The 19,772-nt window shown below is 37.5% G+C and overlaps 1 protein-coding gene across 1 annotated transcript in view; it reads left to right on the top strand.

Annotated features, from left to right (window-relative positions):
- SHOC1 (shortage in chiasmata 1) overlaps nucleotides 1-19,772 on the top strand; it is a 60,819-nt gene that overhangs the window by 25,907 nt on the left and 15,140 nt on the right. Inside the window, exons 12-19 of the mRNA XM_065047083.1 lie at nucleotides 364-606; nucleotides 2,578-3,027; nucleotides 5,396-5,521; nucleotides 8,203-8,379; nucleotides 11,995-12,102; nucleotides 13,835-14,068; nucleotides 17,112-17,203; nucleotides 18,862-19,039. Of these exons, the coding sequence (XP_064903155.1) occupies nucleotides 364-606; nucleotides 2,578-3,027; nucleotides 5,396-5,521; nucleotides 8,203-8,379; nucleotides 11,995-12,102; nucleotides 13,835-14,068; nucleotides 17,112-17,203; nucleotides 18,862-19,039 (1,608 nt within the window). The remainder of the gene's footprint in view (nucleotides 1-363; nucleotides 607-2,577; nucleotides 3,028-5,395; nucleotides 5,522-8,202; nucleotides 8,380-11,994; nucleotides 12,103-13,834; nucleotides 14,069-17,111; nucleotides 17,204-18,861; nucleotides 19,040-19,772) is intronic.

Here is a 19,772-nt window from a genome sequence, read left to right as displayed (position 1 = left end):
AAATAATATATGGTAGCCCCACTACTATTTCAGTTCAATTTTTTTTTCAGGTAAGGGTTATGTTAAATCCTTGAAAGCATGACAGGTAAACCCACAGATAATGAAGAAGTTAATTTGTAGCTTTAGTAATGCAGCTACACATTGTTAGATCTCCCCCCTTACTTGTACACTCTGTAAATAAAAAGCACACTTGCTCTGATAACACTGCTTTGCTATTAGTGGACGCTGAGTTACAAATGGAATTATGAGCTATGGATACACGTAGTAGGTCATCAGTACTTGGGAGCTTTCATTTCCAAAATGACATTGTTTTCATTTTTCTGGACTACTAATATTATATGTTGATTTTTGGTTTTTTTGTAGAACGTCAGACAGTTAAACTTGCATATCAGCCTCATTCGCTCGCAGAATTGAAGGAATTGTTACCACTTGAGGTAGAAGCACCAGTGCTTAGCTCACTAGAGGAGGACTGGTGGCTTCATTTTGGTTTAAATCCAGCCTCCACAGAAACTTTGGAGCAGTTAAATATGAATGCCAGTAATGCAAACAGTTTGCTTCCTACAGAAGTAGAAATATTCACACGATTTACATCACATCAGTTAGAAAGTAAGTACCTTCTTTAAAAAAAAAAAGATGAAAAGGCAAAGTCAGATGCTTTAACAGAGAATCACACAGTGACAGTTACATAATTCCAAGAAGAATGGAAATCAATGATTTCTTATTCTCAAGAAAAAAATGTTTTATAGCAACATGAAGTAGCAACGCTACTACAATTAAATTTAGAACAAATGATAAGAAGTGTTAAACTATGCAAAGTTCTTTTCTATTAATGTACAGATGAAAAGTAGCCTCCGTCAGCCATACTGTTGTTTATTAAAATAGTTTCATACAGGAGAATTTCTTAACAAATAGCAATTTTGCATGGGAATATTTTAATAAATCAGATATTTATATAGTCCTATATGCAGATGGTTAGTGGGGAGAGTATGCTGCAGTGAAAATTCTTTATTTTGTGATGCTATTCAGAGGGGTTTTTGTGCTGGCTGTGGTTTCAGATGCGAAGCACTCACAAGCTTCAGAATTTCTCATGGACCGTTATGCATACTTAAAATCAAACTTTAAGAGAAAATGCAAAAAGTTGTTTAGGTTTTACTATGTAACTGTGGTCTGACCGCAAGACATGAATTGTGGTTCTAGAACTCCAGGGGTTGGCTACAGCATGATATATTGTGAAACAAATAGCCACTGCTTGTGAAAGAACATTTCCACTTAACTGCTTTTTACCTGTCATAAAGTGTTTAGCTACCATGTTTAACATGGATGTTGAAATAAACAACTTACACTTTTCCCGTGAATAAACAGCAACGTTTAATGCAATTCATTAAATCGTCTTCTTTAAAACATAAGCAAAACAGCGCTGGGTGTGTGGGGGATTTGCTCCGCCCAACACGCACACCTTTTAACAATAAGAATTGTGCTTAAATACAGTAAGGTATTACATATTCATAATAATCCCAAGAATGCCTATACATCTTCATAACCTTTCCCCGCTTCTTATTGAAGTGAGTCTCAGATAACCGTTTCCATAGTCTCCTCCTTGACCCTCCCCTGTTGTGCCTGCACAGTGTCGCTTGGTGGTTTTGAGGAGGGGTCTTTGAATGAAGGCTCCTTCATCTTTGTCACAGTAAACTTTTTACCTTTTTGGCTCATTGTGATGAATTGGCTGGAACCCAAGCTGCCAAGTCGACCGAAACTAGACTGGCGCCCCCTTTTGCTGTAAATCTTGGTTATCTTGTCTCCTCAAGGTTACAGCTGGTGCTGTAAAACTTCTTATCTTGGCATTCGATGAGGTTCTTGTTTTTCTTAACACAATTGGTTACATAGGGGTCTAAACTAGGCATTCATTATGTGGCTTAAAGTGTTAGTTCTTTAGTAGGCACTCATTGTGTGGTTGGTTAACCCTTAAAATGTTAGTTCTCTCTATAACTTAAAATGTTAGTTCTCAATATAACTTCATAAACAAGTTTCACAACTTTTTACATAGAACTTAACCGCCTTTTCCTTTTTCCAGGTTCAGAGCCCATGCCTCATTTGGTTATATCTGTAAACATTAAACGTCTCAACACGAATCACAACTGCATTTCTCACAATGTGCAGCAGCAGTACAAAAAAAATTGCAGTTCTAGTGAGGCATGTAGTTAGAGGGAGCTAATTGCATTCTTTACTTCCTTTTATTCCTGTAAAAAGAATTCTGTTAATCTTTTTATCTTTTCTTCCTAATTAAATATTTTACATCCAGTTTCCTAGAACTCTTAACACAAATAAGCACCATTAAGACGGTGGAAACTTCTCCAAACAGTAGTGTGGCCTACTGTTTCTCAATATTGTATGTTTTTGCTTAGGACTAATCAGTACAAATTTTCTGAAAGTGGATTCTAGTGATCTGGGAATGCAGAAAGAAGAAATTAAAAAAAAAAAAAAGCTTTCTCTATAATTATCCAAAATATTTAACTGCAATCAGGAGGAAGAACAGAAAAATAATATGTTGCAGCGGATAAACTAGATTTTATTTTTTAGGATGGCTAGAAGATAATTCTGTGACAAACCAGGAGCTACTTTCTGCTGAAAGACATCAGTCAGACAAACCAGTTAATCTTCACATGTCACCACGGAATCAAAGGCAGTACTTTGCCATGCATATGAATGCTGCATCATCTGCCAAAATTCACAGTACAAATACACCTGTGGAAGAGCTTACCAGACGAAGTATAAAACAGAATAAGGTAGAAGAGGCAATTTATTTCTTAAACCAAGAGAAGAAAAGCCCCAAGTCATCTGAATCAGTCAGCTGTAAAGATTTGTCTTCCAGACAAGATAACTTGTCCAGTAGTCAAAAGCCTGCATCATCTTCACTTGCTACAAAATGGGACAATGATGATTCTGATCTGAGCAACTTTATCATGCTGAGATCTAAACATACACTCACTCAAGGAGAGGAAAATAATGATGTAGATAGTCCTGAAAAAGGTATGTGAATCAGTTTATTTTGACATTTTTCCAAGTTTAATTCTGCTTTCTTGTACCAGCTCCAATAGATGCTAGTTTATGCTAGTAGACTTATGGGGAAAAAATTCCTTTAATGTTAATGGTAACATTTTTATGATCTTTAATGTAGCTGAACTTTCAGCTAGTGATCTTACCTTTTGTTTTTTCCTTTAGGTATCTTAGGGGATTTTCTTTGTTTTGGTTGGGAGAGTGCTTTTGGTCTAGGTTTGGGATTTTTTTTGATGATGGAAGTGGTTTTTAGTAAAATAAACATAGGAGTTTATTCCTGTTCTGACAAAGTAACTCTAAATTGTACTTACTTCAGAAGATCTCTTCTATCCGTGTTGTGAATCAGATCTCCTGACCTCTTTGGATAAATAGTAATTATCAATTGTATTGATCAAATAGCAATTATCGGGACTCTTACTTTTGTAGAACCAGCATAGCCTAGACAATGAACAAGAGTTAAAGTTCTTCTCTGCAAAGAGTCATTTGAGCCAGTTATTGTGGTGCAAACCCTATCAAAGAGGCAGAACAAGTCTTACGGAAAACAGAAAGTTTTTGGTAGCCCTGTTCTTGTTGGTAATAATACTTATGTGAAAGAGTCTCAGGCTATGCATTGACTATTGCAGAATGCAAAACAGCAGAGTGGGGAAAGAAATACAAGGACGTACTTATTTGTTTGGGGTTTTTAAAAATATTTGTGGCACAAAATATTGGGAGACAGTGACATATTTCCAGATTCACTTTTCAGGATAAATTTGTATTAAAAAAAAGAATATTTTTCGCTTTTGGACTTACATGGCGGGATTTTGACAATAACTTTTATCGCTTCAGATATCTGTCCCAGCGTTAAAAACAAAAATAACAATACTAGTAATTGTTACATAAAAGCTTTCAGCAGTAATTCCTATTGAATAGGGATATTTATTTAACTGCAAGTTTATGTAATCTTGTGGAGCGAATTGTTTCTTGAAGAAAATTCTTCTATTACTGGTGCTGGTAGACATGCATGAAACACTTGCAGAAAGCAACAATCCCAGTTTTTAAAAGTTGATCAAGGTATCTGAAGTTTTATGCTACCATCTAGTGGACTCTGACTAGAACTGCATCTCCTTGTGGATGCACTCGACCCCCTGCCCTTGACACTCCTAACAAGAAGTCCAAATGTATTGAAAGACAAGTAAGTTAAATGCAGTTTAGAGTATTTTTACAGGTACACCCCAGTGTTGCAGATCGGTTATGTCTGCTATATAGAGAACCTGTTAAAATGTATAGATATTAACACATTGATGTAGAAATCATGTAAAGTATTGTACACCGTTTGTAATAATGAACAGTTTTTCTTAAGGGTCATTCTAAATTTAACTGAAAATAAGAAATGCCAGAACTGCTTGTAGCACTCTTTCTCTAATTGTCTTTGTTGTTTGGCTTATTTGTTTGAAATGTCAGTGTGTGTATAATATTTAGTTCAGAAAGTACACAGGAGGGAAGTAGTACAAACAGTTCATGGATCTGATTTTGAACCCTATATAGCTTTTCAAAATCAGGAAAGGTTTTTTACATTAATTGGAGTTTTTTTTTTTCTTTGTTTCTGTATGATTAGTTTGTTTTCTGAGGAAACTGACATTCTTAACTAGAAAAAAACAGCAATATTTAGGAGACACCTGTTCAGCCAGAACCCCTCTCAGATACAGAGGCAGAGCTGCTAAAGGAAGACTTGCAGTCAGAAGCTGTAGTTCTTGCATCAGTATTTAAAAGGAAGAAGGGAAGGAGACTTAGAAATACTAACATGTTGCAAAAGATAGCTATAAAACAGGAGAGAGTTCTTTTCAATAAGCATTTTTTTTCTTTTATTTCTACCATTTGCAGCTTCCCTGTTCTTTCTGGGTCACTGATAGTTTTGAACCTTTTCTACTCACACTTGCTGAGGTATTTTTCATACTCTGAGCTTCTTATAGTCAGTACCATCTTTCCTTTAATACATGTTCTAATCCATATAAGGGCACAGGAGCTTTCATTGGAGCTGTATTATAGACCTATAGTACCAGCTCCTTAGTTTTTCCAGCAATGTGTTTCTGCCCTAACGAAGAGGAGCGTGATAATGCCTGACTTATCAGGCTGTGAAGGCTGACAGGGTCTCATCTCACTTGGTGTCCTCATGGATTTTCCATACTATATGAGCCCATGGAAACAATAAATTTCATGAAAAGAAAATGCGTGTGTCATAGAAACTACTTAGTTTGAAAACATTTTTGCATGTAACGTCATGTATAGAATAGTTTCCTTATTTATTGAGCTGGTTTTGTGATATTGTATCTAAATGTTCACTTGTGGTTTAATGATTTAGTACTACAACCTAAAGAACAGCATGCGGATATTCACAAAGAGGACAGTTCTGTATGTGAGACTGCAAGAATACAGGAGGAAGAACGAGAGAATGAGGGCAGTATCACAGTCAATATTCAAGCATCAGGTATACTACTTCGGATATGGTTTTTTTTATATAACTTTGCAATATATTTTTTTATTAAATAGCACTAATCAGACAAATATGGAAATTATTAGGCTTATCTACTTGAGACTGAAAATATTCTAAACAGATGGATGTTTATTTTGAGGCAGGTATGAGAGCAGATTATGGAATTCTTTCTTAAGGCTAAAGCCAATTGCATGCAAACTAAAAAGTACAGAATTTGAGTTATGTCTGATCTAAATCAGTGCACATTAAATCTCTTCATGCCAATCAGTTCCCTCAAATTATTTTTCTGCTTTTTTCCCCTGACAGAGCAAGTGAGAGAACTGGAGACAGGAGGGTTTGGTAGTCATTTTGGTAGGAAGTGTTTTCAATGCAGTAATAATCCACTATGGATTTATCTCATATATAATTGAGCCTTACCCTATAAACTCCTGCTTTTGTATTTTTCAAGGCATTGTATCGAAGAACATGCACAGACAATTTTGTCATGCAGTAGAAATGGTGGAGAAGAATCTAGAATATATTTATCTAAGATATTTGACAGCCTCAAATTAAACATGCTCGGTGCTAGAGAGTTGTAGGCCTAGCACAGATTAGTTTGGTTTTCTGTGGAAATGCATTCACTTCAAGCATGTGCTTAATGGTGAAAGAACCAGTGAAAAGAGTAGAGCAGTATCTGTTCCCATCTGAGATGAGAATTGTGTAACAGCTGGACTGATGTCCTGTTACAGTCCTTGAAATAAAGTGTGTTTCACCATGGCAGCCTTGCACATGAAGGAAAGGAATCTATCTCAAAGCTAAACTACAGCCACTTTAGAAAGATTCATGCAAGTATTTTACTTAACAGTGGACCATTGAAGATGCATGATTTGAAATACACCATAAAAAATATATATATTAATACAGGAATGCCTGAATTAAATTATTCAATGGTGACCCAGAATACTATAGTGTCTGACCTATTTCCAGAAAGGCTGAAAAATTTGACATAATAATATACTTTTTTTTAGAATGCTTAAAAATATGAAGATATGAATTACTCTTATGAAATAGGGCATTGGCCAAGTGAAGTTAAATGAGCTGCTACTCAAATAATTCCTAGAGATCATTTGAAAATATTTTTGAAAAGTAAATCTTTGAAAATGAAGAATTGCAGAGTTCTGATCTTGTTGATGTGACCAGTTCAACTATCGTTTTTAGAAATGGTTAGGGAGGAGTTTCACCTTGCTTGAGGAAAAAAACATCACTTTCAACTCCTTCAGCAATTGACAGCTCTGTCATGGATGCTAACAGCAAGAAATTATTAGAAATTTATAGAGTGCACTGTCAGCAAGTTTGCTGATGACACTAAGCTGGGAGGAGTGGCTGACACACCAGAAGGCTGTGCTGCCATCCAGAGACCTGGACAGGCTGGAGAGCTGGGCAGGGAAAATTTAATGAAATATAACAAGGGCAAGTGTACAGTGTTGCATCTGGGCAGGAACAACCCCAGATTCCAGTATAAGTTGGGAAATGACCTGTTAGAGAGCAGTGTAGGGGAGAGGGACCATGAGCCAGCACTGTGCCCTTGTGGCCAGGAAGGCCAATGACATCCTGGGGTGTATTACAAGGAGGGCGGTTAGTAGGTCCAGAGAGGTTCTCCTTCCCCTCTACTCTGCCCTGGTGAGACCACATCTGGAATATTGTGTCCAGTTCTGGGCCCCTCAGTTCCAGAAGGACAGGGAATTGCTGGAGAGAGTCCAGCGCAGGGCAACAAAGATGCTGAAGGGAGTGGAGCATCTCTCATATGAGGAAAGGCTGGGGGAGTTGGGTGTCTTTAGCTTGGAGGAAACTGAGAGGTGACCTCATTCATGTTTATAAATATATAAAGGGTGAGTGTCAGGAGGATGGAGCCAGGCTCTTCTCGGTGACAACCAATGGTAGGACAAGGGGCAATGGGTATAAACTGGAACACAGGAGGTTTCATTTAAATTTGAGAAGAAACTTCTTCTCAGTGAAGGTAACAGACACTGGAACAGGCTGTCCAGGAGGGTTGTGGAGTCTCCTACTCTGGAGACATTCAAAACTCACCTGGACACCTTCCTGTGTAGCCTCATCTGGGTGTTCCTGCTCCAGCAGGGCGATTGGACTGGATGATCTTTTGAGGTCCCTTCCAATCCCTGACATTCTGTGATTCTGTGAAATTCAGTTGTGATTTGGAGACAATTGTCAAAGAGCCAGCCAGAAGCTATTAAGAGCTGTTAGTATGAAAGAACAAGGAGATGAACAGATTGGCTTGTTTAGTCTTTCTAGAGAAAGACATTAGAAATTAAATACCAGGGAGAAGGGCTGTTTAAGTTGAAGTTATAGTAACAAGTGAATATAAAGGGACTAAGTCTAACTTAGACTACAAAGTAGAAGAAGGCTGTAGAACAATGCAATAATAGTACAGTGTTAGTGGGAATCACAGGAGTAAAAAATCCTAACTTTTCATCATGGAATAACATGTTTGCCTAGTGTGAGGAGCAGCTTAATTCTACCACCCAGGAGGCTCACTGGCAAGCAATTGTTTTAATGTTACAGCTTTCATGAGGAAGACAGTGTTCTTTGTGTTTTGTTAGGTCTTTTGAATAGTCTTGTCTGGTAGCCATATATGAAACCAAACTTTATTAATATGTTTTGTTTATTATGCTATCCAGAAAGCCAATGCCAGGCATACTGCCTCTTGGAAGAAGCAGCCACTCCTGTTCTAAAAGATTTGACACATCTGGGTGTACTTGCTTCTGTAAATTGGAGCTTTAACAGCATTAAATTTGACCACACAAGGTTTTTCTTAAAACAGCAAGAGAAAGTGATATGTGATCGTTTTAAAGAAGGTATGTCTTTAAAAATTTTTTTTTAAATCTTCAATATCAATATGGGTTTAATGGATGGCACAAGGTTCAAGATGTTTGATAAAGTAATGATAAAACTTACAGCAGTTTAACTGGTAAAGTTACAGTGATTGATTTCCTCTTTTATTTTCAAAATACTGCCACCTAATTCTTCAGCATTATATTTATTAACCTCAATATTTTAATGCAAAAATACTTTAATCTGATTTAATTTAAAAATATTTTAGACATGCTTCAGAAATGTTGCTTCTGTATGAAACAATGTTTAAGTTTTTTTTTTCATGTTAGATTTTAAAATGAAATCTGTCTATGTATTTTTGTTGTTGCTCTCCTTTTAGTAGCTATTGTCACACCTACATGATGACAAATATTAAGCCTACATTTGAAATGAGCAGGAAAAAAAATTAATATTGATTTGGTTTCTTTCTGACTTTATTTCTCTCCTATCTGATATATGAAAACCCTGTAGAACCAGAAAAATTAAAGAAAAAGCCAGCAAGATTAGTGAACCCTTACAAGATTTTTGGCTATAGATAAAGAGGGGGGCTGGAAAAACTCACAGCAAAATACAGACCATGTTTAAGGAAGATTTAGAAAGCTATTGGGACTTTGCATTATTTTTTGAGTTGCACTGCTCATAGTGGAGAACGAGTTGTAAAGATAAGGTATTAGATTGTCTACTACCTGCCAGGTTTTTCTATTATTATGTCACAAGTCATGCAATAAGCTATAGCTATCTAAACTTTCTGTGCTTAATGTATTTTTCTCAAAATAAAATTATTGATAAATTACAAATGAGAGCGAAGGCAAACACACAAAAAAAAAGGTAGTGGTCTCTGCCTAATGACAACCTGTGATCTATGGAATTGCTATGTTAAAATTGTCAGTAACAGGGTTCTTTTAATTTGAGGGAGCTTACAAAAGAGCAACACCATTCTCACAAGCACGAGGGAGAAACTCAGTATCTATACATGTATCAGTGAATCACAGAAAGGAAAACATTATGCAGAGGACTACTACACTGTTTGTAAAGATCAAGGAAAAAATATCTAAGTGTCCGTATTTTAGTTCAGGAATGATTAAAGAAAACTTAAATCCTTTCAAATGCAGTTTACGTGCTGTAGAAATGTATCCGAAAGTAGGAGCTGGGCCAAGTGACGTGCTTATTCGATTTCAGGGCCTTCTTTGCTTGTAGATTGGCTGTGCAATATATTACCAATTACTAAAATTACAGCAATGAAATAAATGAAAATGTTTAATACTGAAATACTGAAATAAGGAGGCAAATAGTCATCTCTTGGACCTTCCTTTTAAGAGCAAGTGTTTTCTGAGGAATAGAGGATGATTACCCATCCCTTGTTATACAAAAATAACTGTTGTTGAACACAAAATTGACCTATGAAATAGATGAGTCTTTGGACTACAGCTCAAGGAAAGCAATAAAAATTTTTTGCTCTTGGTATAAAATACTGAAAAAGGTGAGGTTGATTTAGCTACTGTAGCCTGCACTGAAAAGACAGAAAAGTGCAAGGGAGGTCTTGCATTTTGTTCACAACTACAGAAGCAGGCGGCAATTTTCTTGATGGAAGGTCCATAGAAACTAGGAAGACTCTAGCATACCCAATCCATTACTAATGAATATTTCTCTTACTGTATAGAAGATTTTAAAACTTCCTTGGTAAATTACTTCACTCATTTATTGCCTTCCTGGTTTTAAATAGATTCACAGTATCTATTCACAACATCTGATCTCATTTCACTTTACTCCAGAGTATGCCAATGTATTTTCTTATTAATCCTCCAATGAACAATCACTTATTATGATGGTGTTGATCTATTAGAAGATTATTATTCCTCTGATGGTCTTTCTGCACCAAATGCTCCATTTTTTTGTAATAAAATCATAGAATTATAGAATGGTTTGGGTTGTAAGGGACCTTCAAAGCTCATCTGGTCCGACTCCCCTGCCATGAGCAGGGACATCTTCACCCAGATCAGGTTGCTCAGAGCCCCGTCCAGCCTGGCCTTGAATGTTTCCAGGGATGGGGCATCTACCACCTCTCTGGGCAACCTGTTGCAACATTCCTTAACCCTCATTGTAAAAAATTTCCTCTTTGTGTTCAGCCTGCATCTTCTCTCCTTTAGTTTAAAACCATCACCCCTTGTCCTATCACAACAGGCCCTTCTAAAAAGTCTGTCCCAGTCTTTTGTATGGACCAATTTTAAGTGCTGAAAGGCTGTACTTACTCTCTTGCTTTGTTTCTAAGTGACCTGTGTTGCTCACTGAGTTTTTGTGGTGAGTGGTGTCAAGAGCTGAACATAGTCCCTCAGTTTCAGCACCTTCACTGACAGAGATGAACAGACAGTCTCTGTCTTGATACAAAATAGTGGTAATATCTTTATCTTCCATGCTGCTTCCAGATAATTCTTCTGTATGCTGTGTTCCTAAGTTTGATTTTTCCTTCCTAAGTGCTTCACTTGTCTTTTTTAATTAAAAGCTATGTTTATCCCAGTACACAGAGCTACCTAATATTTTTCTTGTATAGTGCATTTTGTTTAGTAATTCCTTGATCAGCTGTAGTCATCTATTCTTTAAGTACCTTCTTCATCCATGTTTAGCATCTTGAAGTATTTTATTATTAAGTCTACTTACTCTGCACTAGTCACATATTTCCTTTGTTAAGATAATGAACTACACCACTGCCCATATGCAATTCCCAAAAAGGCTTTGCATCTTCAGTCTAGTAATTCCTTCCTGTTCGGTCAAGTCCTTGAAGATTTATTCAAAATGAATACATAATACAGAATAGGTAGCCCATCAATTGTTTGATTTACTCTGTGGGTCCAAGAAGCAGCAAATGGCTTCCAAATTTACCTTCTCAAACAGCGCTAAGATTCTCATCATGAGCAGTTAGTTAGGTTTGGGGAATGTAATACCAGAAGTTAAGAGTCTACATGGATCTTTACTGGAAGACAATAGGATCTTTTCTCATGATATGTGTGAAGACTAGCTGAGTCCAAATCATTTGCCATGAAGAATGTGGCTTTTATAATTTAAAATTAGTTGAAAAGTTTCTGTGAAAAGCTCCATTTGAGGTTATCACTGCTTTAAAATTGCTTATTGATTAGTGCATAATCTACCATTTTGATTTATTAGAAAGAGTTCTAAAATGTTTGGAAGACAGGTTAGATGGACTTACAGTGCTGTTGATAAATTTAGTGACTTGACTAGTTGGATGAGGAAATAGTAATGTATACAGCTGGGCTGGTATGATGGACGAAAATATGGGAAATTTATCCATTTCCATTAATACTTAAAGATTGTGTCACTAAAATCAGTAAGGCAGTGTACATTTAATGGCACACCCAGGGGAACTGTTGTCCCCTGCTCCAGCAAGCACCATCTATCACTACACACCTTTCAAAAACACTTCCCTGTGTCCCACTTGCTCTGGGTCAGATGACATGGGAAAAGTTATGCTAGATCATAAGCTATTCACTAAAATTCTGAGATACCAGAATTTTAAGTTGATTACGTATGTATAATGTGATTTCTGAAATTTTATACAGACCACACCTGTGTCTTCTATTTGAAAGGTAAAATAGATGAGAAGGAGATAATGCTGTTCAGACATGCTGCTCTGGTGCACCTGCTGGTGACAATTCGAGATCTTCTATTAACGTGTGGCTTGGACACAGCACTAGGTTTGTTTTTAGTAGCGAGTAATGATACCTGTAAATCCAATGCTTTGTGTGTGTTCTGCAGTCCGTCCTTGTTTGTAGGCTGTGATTGTTTGTCATCAGTGTAGCACCAGCATAGCGTCAGTATATTAAGCCCTCTTTGCTTCCTTACTTCTGTTCCATCATTAGAAATGAATTCACTGCAGAGTGTACTTCAGTAGTGTATATGCTCATTTAATGGCTATATATACCACTGTTTATGTTACATGGATTTGCCTAAGAAAGATTCATATGTACTTCCACATAAATAATGTTGTCTTGTACCTCAGAATGATAAATTTTCATTAGAATCTCTGTGTGGAAACTGAGAAACATGCAAAAATGTCAGGTCCTTTGTTATTTACGATCTACCTCCTGTGAGTGTGGAACACTTTCCACTTAAAAATATTCTTAGGCTCCTTGGAAATGAGGTATTAAAAATGAGGACATCTTAAGCAAAATCTGAAATATTTTCTAACATATCATGAGGTAGGGAGTTTGAAGCTACAGTCCAATTCTTAGCACTGGACTCACAGAAAGGCTTTTTTTTTGAGCTTTTCTGGTCTTATGCTGCCCAGATTTGGAATGTGAAAATTTGTCATAACCCAATTTTATGCCTGAAATGATAGCGCAATGCTTGTTGAGTTCCCATAATTGTGTATTGTGAATTTTCAGATAGATCTATCAGAACAGATTCATAGGGAGCTGAAGTCAGCTTTTACGAATGCCCTAGGAAAGTGAGGATCCCTCTGTCTGTATACATAAGGTGGTTCAGAGCATCTAACATCAGTCACCATGAATTATCCCTTGATGGAGGATGTTTCCTTAAAATTGAAGTAAAATGGAAAATGTCTGACATAGACTGAACTGTGGGGAAAATAAATTATTTTGTATTCACTTAAATATTTCTAGCAATGAAAGAGTAGGAATAAAAATACGGAATGAATACATAATCAGAATTCTTTTCTACAGTTACTATAAACAACGTAGGAGGATGGGAGGCAGACAAATAGCAGTTCTTCCTCCCCTGTTCTAGTGTAGCAAAAGCACTCCTAGATGATATTTCAGAAGTACACAGCACCTGTCCTTCCAAATCCCAGCAACATCTCACACAGGAAACAGTACAAGTAAAAAGGATCTGGAAAAAACTGGAACAAATTGAGCCAGATACTAAGTAGGCTCTGTAAACTTCACTGTTGTTGTGATGTTGTGCTGCACTGTGTTATGCATCACATAGTTGTCTTACATGTATTTTTTCTTTATGCATTTTCAAATACCCCCAGCATTGTTCACCATTTATGTACAAAAGCTATCATTCAGAGCTGAGAAACAGTTGTGATAATATGAAGAGTGATGAAAACACAGGACAAGTAAAGCTTTTGACAATGGGAATATAAATAAAGTTGTTATTTATTATAAATTACGTGGATTAGCTAAATATAATGGTGCTGCTACTGGTATATCCAGCTATAGAATGCAATGTTCTTTAATTCTAGCTGGAGAGATGTAGCAGATAATACAGTAGCACTTTTATAAAGGTCACTTATGTACCTGATTAGTACTAATAGTATCTGTCCATATTCACAGCCCATTAAATTTTCATCTTTTTTGTGCCAGATGCCTTCAAATAAATTTTAAATATATGTGTAGGTTAAGCATAAACCTTAGCAATTATCTTTTGTCACTGCAATTACTTCTTTTGTTGCTTTATTAACAGTTTATTTGTCCAAAGCAAAGGATATCTATAAAAACATCTTAGAATCCTGTTTGAATAACATCTGGAGGCAGTTGAAGATTGTACAGTACAGCAGCCAGAAAAAGCACGAAACAAATCCCAAAATAACAGAGCTTCAGTATCAAATGTTAAATTGGATGCCAAGTTGTGGAGAGGAGCACAGTGTTAAGGTTAACAACATAAATAATTTCTTTAAGCAAACAAAACTTCTCCGAAGTATGTGAATATTATAAAACCATCTTTAAACAAGGGTTGGTTTATGGAAGAAAGTCTCATAATTGCCTTTCCATCTCAAAGTATCCATTAAACAAGGGTATCAAAGTTAAGACCTCTATCAGGAGCAGTTTCTGTTTGATCAAATGTCCCCTTGTTGCATGACTGAAATAACACGCATGTGAGTTTTAATATTGCTAGGTCTTCATCATCTTGCAGGTGGTTTTGTTTCATGGTAAGTATATTGTATCTCATCCCTTAGCGAAAATTATATCATAGTCTTTTATTTCAAGGCCTCAGTCTTCTGGTGTGAAGATAATCATAGCACTAGTCAGGATTGTGCACTTGCTCAGTGTGGCTCAGAGCACGTGCACCATGGAACACTTGGGTATTATTATCCATAGATGACCTCTGCTTAACCCACATCTCAGGCCAATCTCCTGGCATTATGTAAGAAGCAAATAAGTGGTAGTTATGGCATGAAGGATAGAGTTGTGGAGGAGACTCAAGTTATCCAAAGATTTTTTTTTTTTTTTCTGGCTATGTGAATATTTTGGGCGATACCATGCAGTGCAAAACACCATTTTCCTTTGCAGAATATTTATTATTAATTTACAGAATACTTATCACATAGTGAAGCAGAAGAGATAAAATATATAGGTTTTTTAAGCATCCTGACTGTTTGAAATAGAATTTACGCTGCTGAACACACAGCCAAAAAAGATAGATCTTCAAGCTTACTTTCATTTATTTTAATTTCTTTCCATATGTCTCTTCCTGGAGCTTTCTTTTTCTTTTGTTTTTCTTAGGAGTTGCACTAAGAGCTCTGAACATCTTTTGATAGATTTTCCTGAGAAGAAAAATATAATAGTTTATTGTACATCCTTGTAGAATTTTAAATGGACATGAACCAAACAAAACAAAATGCTATTGCTTGTCTTGATATCTGTCCTTCAGTAGACCTTCTCAGCTAATTTCAGCATTATTTTCTCCTTCTTCAGAGTAACACATTTTGCTTTGTGATACTAGGATTATGCAATACTAGGAGACATGTGACAACTTTGTCATCTTAATGTCAGCTGAGTGACAGCTTTGCTTTTCTTATGAACTCCACTGGATATGTTTTCTTAAAATTTTAACTAAACCTTTCCTGAATTTTGAACTGCTTGCTTGACTTAAGGTCATGCACACATACCCATGCAATGTAAGAATATATATTGTTTTATTCATAATTATATGACTGTTTACTCTTCCCTAACATTCAGAGACAGGTTTCAATAAACCAGAATAGGCAAAAGGAGTATTACAGTCATAATAGGAAGTAGGAGTTATATTGAATTATCTAGTTCCTGTTCTGTCACATTTCATCAGCACCAATTGATATGAAGTATGATAATCTGGTTATCCTTTTATTAGCCAAAATTGTGGGATTATAATGGCATGTTTCCTTTGTAAGCAGTAAGTTGCTGGTGGAATAGCGTAAACTGAACTTTACTTTTTGTTTCATTATCTTTTGTACTCATGATGTAGATGAAACATGACTAAAAATGTCAGCTAGGTCACAGCAACTTGTAATGACTAGTCTGATGTATCCTGTGTGAAACAGCAAGTCTGCATTTGAAAGTGCAGTTGTCCAAAACTGCTTTGAAAGGAACCAGTGGATAGTTAGGTGGCTTTTTGTACACCAACATATGGAAATGAAAATCTGCCTTAAGCTTGTCAGCCTGACTGATATCCAGAAGTTGTTTCCTGACAAGATCTAACACAGTGTTAGGATTTACATATATCATTATCTTGCATCTGTAGTCTTAGTAGTTGGACAATGCCATGTGCCTCCTTAAAAATCTTATCTTGTGAGCACCATGAAAAGTATGTATACAATGGCATAAAGGTTCAGAGATAATCCTGTCTGAAAGTATAATGTAGTCCTGTGTATGTGTACACATTCTTCTTTACAGACTTTGATTGTGTAGCACAAATTCAGTTTATATCAGTTGAAATTATGGACAAAGCAAACACCTTATCTGGTAGTTATTCTTTTTAAAACTGTTGGTTTGGTAAGCTCGAATCCTTTTCAATATTTTCGTCTTCACCAGTTTTGATGAGTCTCAGAGAAAAGCAATCTCTGGCAGGAACACGTCAGTGTACTCCATCTGTGGTCTGGAAAATCTTTCTAATGAGTTCAGCAGTACATGCAGTACCTCTCTCCTCCTTCTAGTACATCACCATCTTGCAGGCTGAATTCTAAATATGTTCAGTTTAAGTTTTGCCTCTATAGGGATAATGCCTCTAGTGTGGCAGTGATAATCTGTCTAATGCAACAGTAATAATGTGATATAATGTCTTCAGATAATATCTTTAAATAGGATTTTTACATTGAATCAAATATTCCAGTTTAAGATTTATTCCAGGAGAGCTTTGTTCATAAAACTGAATTCCAATACTGATGTCTTCTATAATGTTGTTTCTCCAGTTCTTGTAATCATGCACTGAGTTTCAAATTGTTAGTGATAGGAGAAAAACCTCCAGCAGAACTTCAGCCCTGGATTTGGGGAGAGCAGACTTGGGACTGCTGAAGGAGCTGTTTAGTTAAGTCCCTTGAGAATCTGCTTTTAAAGGTATTGGGGTCCAGGAATGCTGTTCGTTTTTTAAGAGCCATCTCTTACAAGCACAAGAAGAGACAATTCCAAAGTGTTGGAAGTCAAGCAAGCGGAGAAGGCCAGCTTGGCTTGAGCAGGTACCTTCTTCTAGAACTTAGGCAGAAAAGGAAAGTGTAGGAATATTGGAAGCAAGGACAGGCAAATTGAAAGGATGGCAGAGATGGTGTTTGCCACTATAGGGAGAAAATTCATGTGGCCAAAGTTGGATTAGAGTTCAGGGTGTCCAGCACTGTGAAGGACAACAATAACAACAAATATATGTTAACAGCAGAAGGAGAATCGGAGTTAACATTGGCCTGTTGCGTGACAACATCAGTCAGCTCACAAATAGGGACACAGACAAAACAGACATTTAGTGCTTTTTTCTCCTCTGTCTTCAACACCAGTGCTGGGTCTGGAATCCTTGGAGCCCTCGACTGAAGGAATTATAAACTCCCAGTTAACCCTGAACTTATTTGAGACTTTCTGCTCCAGCTGGGTGTGCATAAATCTATGGGCCGCAGTGGGCTTCATCCCAGGGTCCTGAAAATGCTGGCCAATGTCATTGTGGGACCTTTCTCCATTTTTTTTTTTAATGGCCTTTGGAGCCTAGAGAGGTCCCAGTTGACTAGAAGCTGACAGAAGACTTTCGGTTTTCAAGAAGGAAACGAAGGAAGAACCTGAGAATTACAGGCCTGTTAGTGTCATGTCAGTGCCTGGTAAAATTATGGAGAAGGTTATTCTGGGAATTACTGAAAAACACCTGAAAGAAAACATGGTTATTTGTCACAGCCAGCATGGGTTCACAAGGAGAAAGTCCTGCTTAACCAGCTTCATTTCCTTTTGTGGCAAAGTCACCCATCTAATTGACCAAGGGAAGCCAGTGAATGAGTTTGGATTTTAGTAAAGGTTTTGATATTGTATTTCACAGTATCCTCCTGGATAACGTGTCCAGCACACAGCTGGACAAGTCCACAATATGTTGAGTAAGCAATTGGCTGATGGCTCGGGCTCAAAGGGTTGTGGTAAAGGGGGTTTTTATCAGGCTGGTAGCCAGTCATCAGGGGGGTTCACCAGGGGTCACTTCTAGGGCCAGTGCTTTTTAATGTTTTTATAAATGATTGAGATGCAAGAGTCAAATGTACACTAAGTGAGTTTGCTGATGATAGTGTAGGAGGAGCTGTGGACTCCTTTGAGGGTAGAGAAACCTTACAGAGAGGTCTGGATAGACTAGAGAGCTGGGCAATCACAGAATCGCAGAATGTCAGGGATTGGAAGGGACCTCGAAAGATCACCCAGTCCAATCCCCCTGCTGGAGATGAGGTTACACAGGAAGGTGTCCAGGCGGGTTTTGAATGTCTCCAGAGTAGGAGACTCCACAACCTCCCTGGGCAGCCTGGTCCAGTGTTCACCAACTGTATGAAATTTAACAACAGCAAGTACCAGATTCTCCACCTGAGATGGAGTAATCCCAATTAGAAATTCAAATTGAGGGATGAGAGACTGGAGAGCAGCCCTGTGGAAAGAGATCTGGGGGTTTGGGTTGATGGCAAGCTGAACATGAGCCAGCAATGTGCCCTCACATCCAAGAGGGCCAGTTGTGTTCTGGGTGCATCCAGCACAGCATCACCAGACAGGCAGGGAGGGGATTGTCCCGTAATGCCCTGCACTGGTGCAGGCTCCCCTGGAGCACTGTGTGCAGGGCTCGGAACCACAGGATAAGAAGGACATCAAACTATTGGAGTATGTCCAGAGGAGGGTGACCTTGATTGAGGTAAAAGGCCTCAAGGGAAAGACAAGGAGTGGTTGAGGTTACTTGGCTTGACCCACTCATGGCAGTCTTCAGCTTCCTTACAGGGAGCAGCTGAGCAAAAGGTGCATCAGGAAGAGTTCAGATTGGACATTAGGAAAAGGTTCTTCACTGATAGGGTGATGGAGCACTGGAACAGGCTCCCCAGGGAAGTGGTCACAGAACCAAACCTGTCACAGGTCAAGGAGTATCTGGACGATGCTCTTTGTCAAATGGTTTGTGTTTAGGTAGTCCTGCAAAGAGCAGGGAGTTGGACTCAGTGATCCTTATGGGTCCCTTCCAACTTGAGATATTCTGTGATTGTTATTCTGGGAAATCTGAGTTTTCTGGTTTTGCTACCTGCTTAGTCAATCTTGGGCTTTCTGTACAAAGGAGAGAGAAAGAGATATGTGTTCAGGCTGAAAGAACATTTTGTTACAGGCCTAGAGTTTCTTTTACTTGTCTTCTTCCAGATACTAATCATAACAAGGATGGACTCAGAGAGAGAAAAGGCTGCCCTCATTCACACTTTATCTAAAGTAGAAGGTAAATAATTATTTTTATGTGTACTTTTGAAAGAAAAAGTGGCTGTTATTCTGTGCTTCGCTGCATTCCCGTTTATATGCTTTTCGCAGGTGGTTCCCAATTTTCTCCTCATCAGGAACCTTTCTATATACTTTTCTCATTGTTTTCTGTTTCCTGACTCTTCCGTTGGCCTTTTTTCTTTCTTGTAATTTTATTTTCCTCTGATTAAGAAATCCAGTATGATGTTTTCTTTTGCAAGAGAATGGTAGTTCATCTATCAAGTCAAAGATTTACTTAACAGGACAGAAAGGAGATGTGAGCTGCTCATTACCTAATTTGTCTTGGTCAAACTGTCTCACTGGTTTTAGCTGATGGGTGATCTCAAGTTTTCTAACTTGCAAGCTTATTAAGAGCAGTTAGAATTTAAAAGTTTTAACTTAGCTCCCTGGCATAAAACCTTAAATGAGCAGTTAGGTAGACGTCATGATTTCCCTTAGCCTTCTGTTGCTGATCTTGATTGCTCATTTGCTAAATATGTAAGCATAAGCTGTAGAAATCTATTAAACTCAAGGAAAAAATAATACTCTTTCCACTCTCCTGGCCCCTTGCTGGTATGAGCAACATTTTCATCAATTTGTCATCTTATGTGTGTAATTTTTGCACAAGCTTGTTCAGCATTGCAGATTCAGCTGGTAAAACAAACATGTTTCAGGGAGATGGTCATTTGAGCCTGTACTTATGTTTAGAGCAAGTC

The sequence above is a fragment of the Columba livia genome, chromosome Z (assembly GCF_036013475.1).
Source record: "Columba livia isolate bColLiv1 breed racing homer chromosome Z, bColLiv1.pat.W.v2, whole genome shotgun sequence".
In the NCBI taxonomy this organism is placed as follows: domain Eukaryota; kingdom Metazoa; phylum Chordata; class Aves; order Columbiformes; family Columbidae; genus Columba; species Columba livia.
Note: the sequence above shows the minus strand (reverse complement) of the source record. Positions and strands in the feature narration are given on the sequence as shown.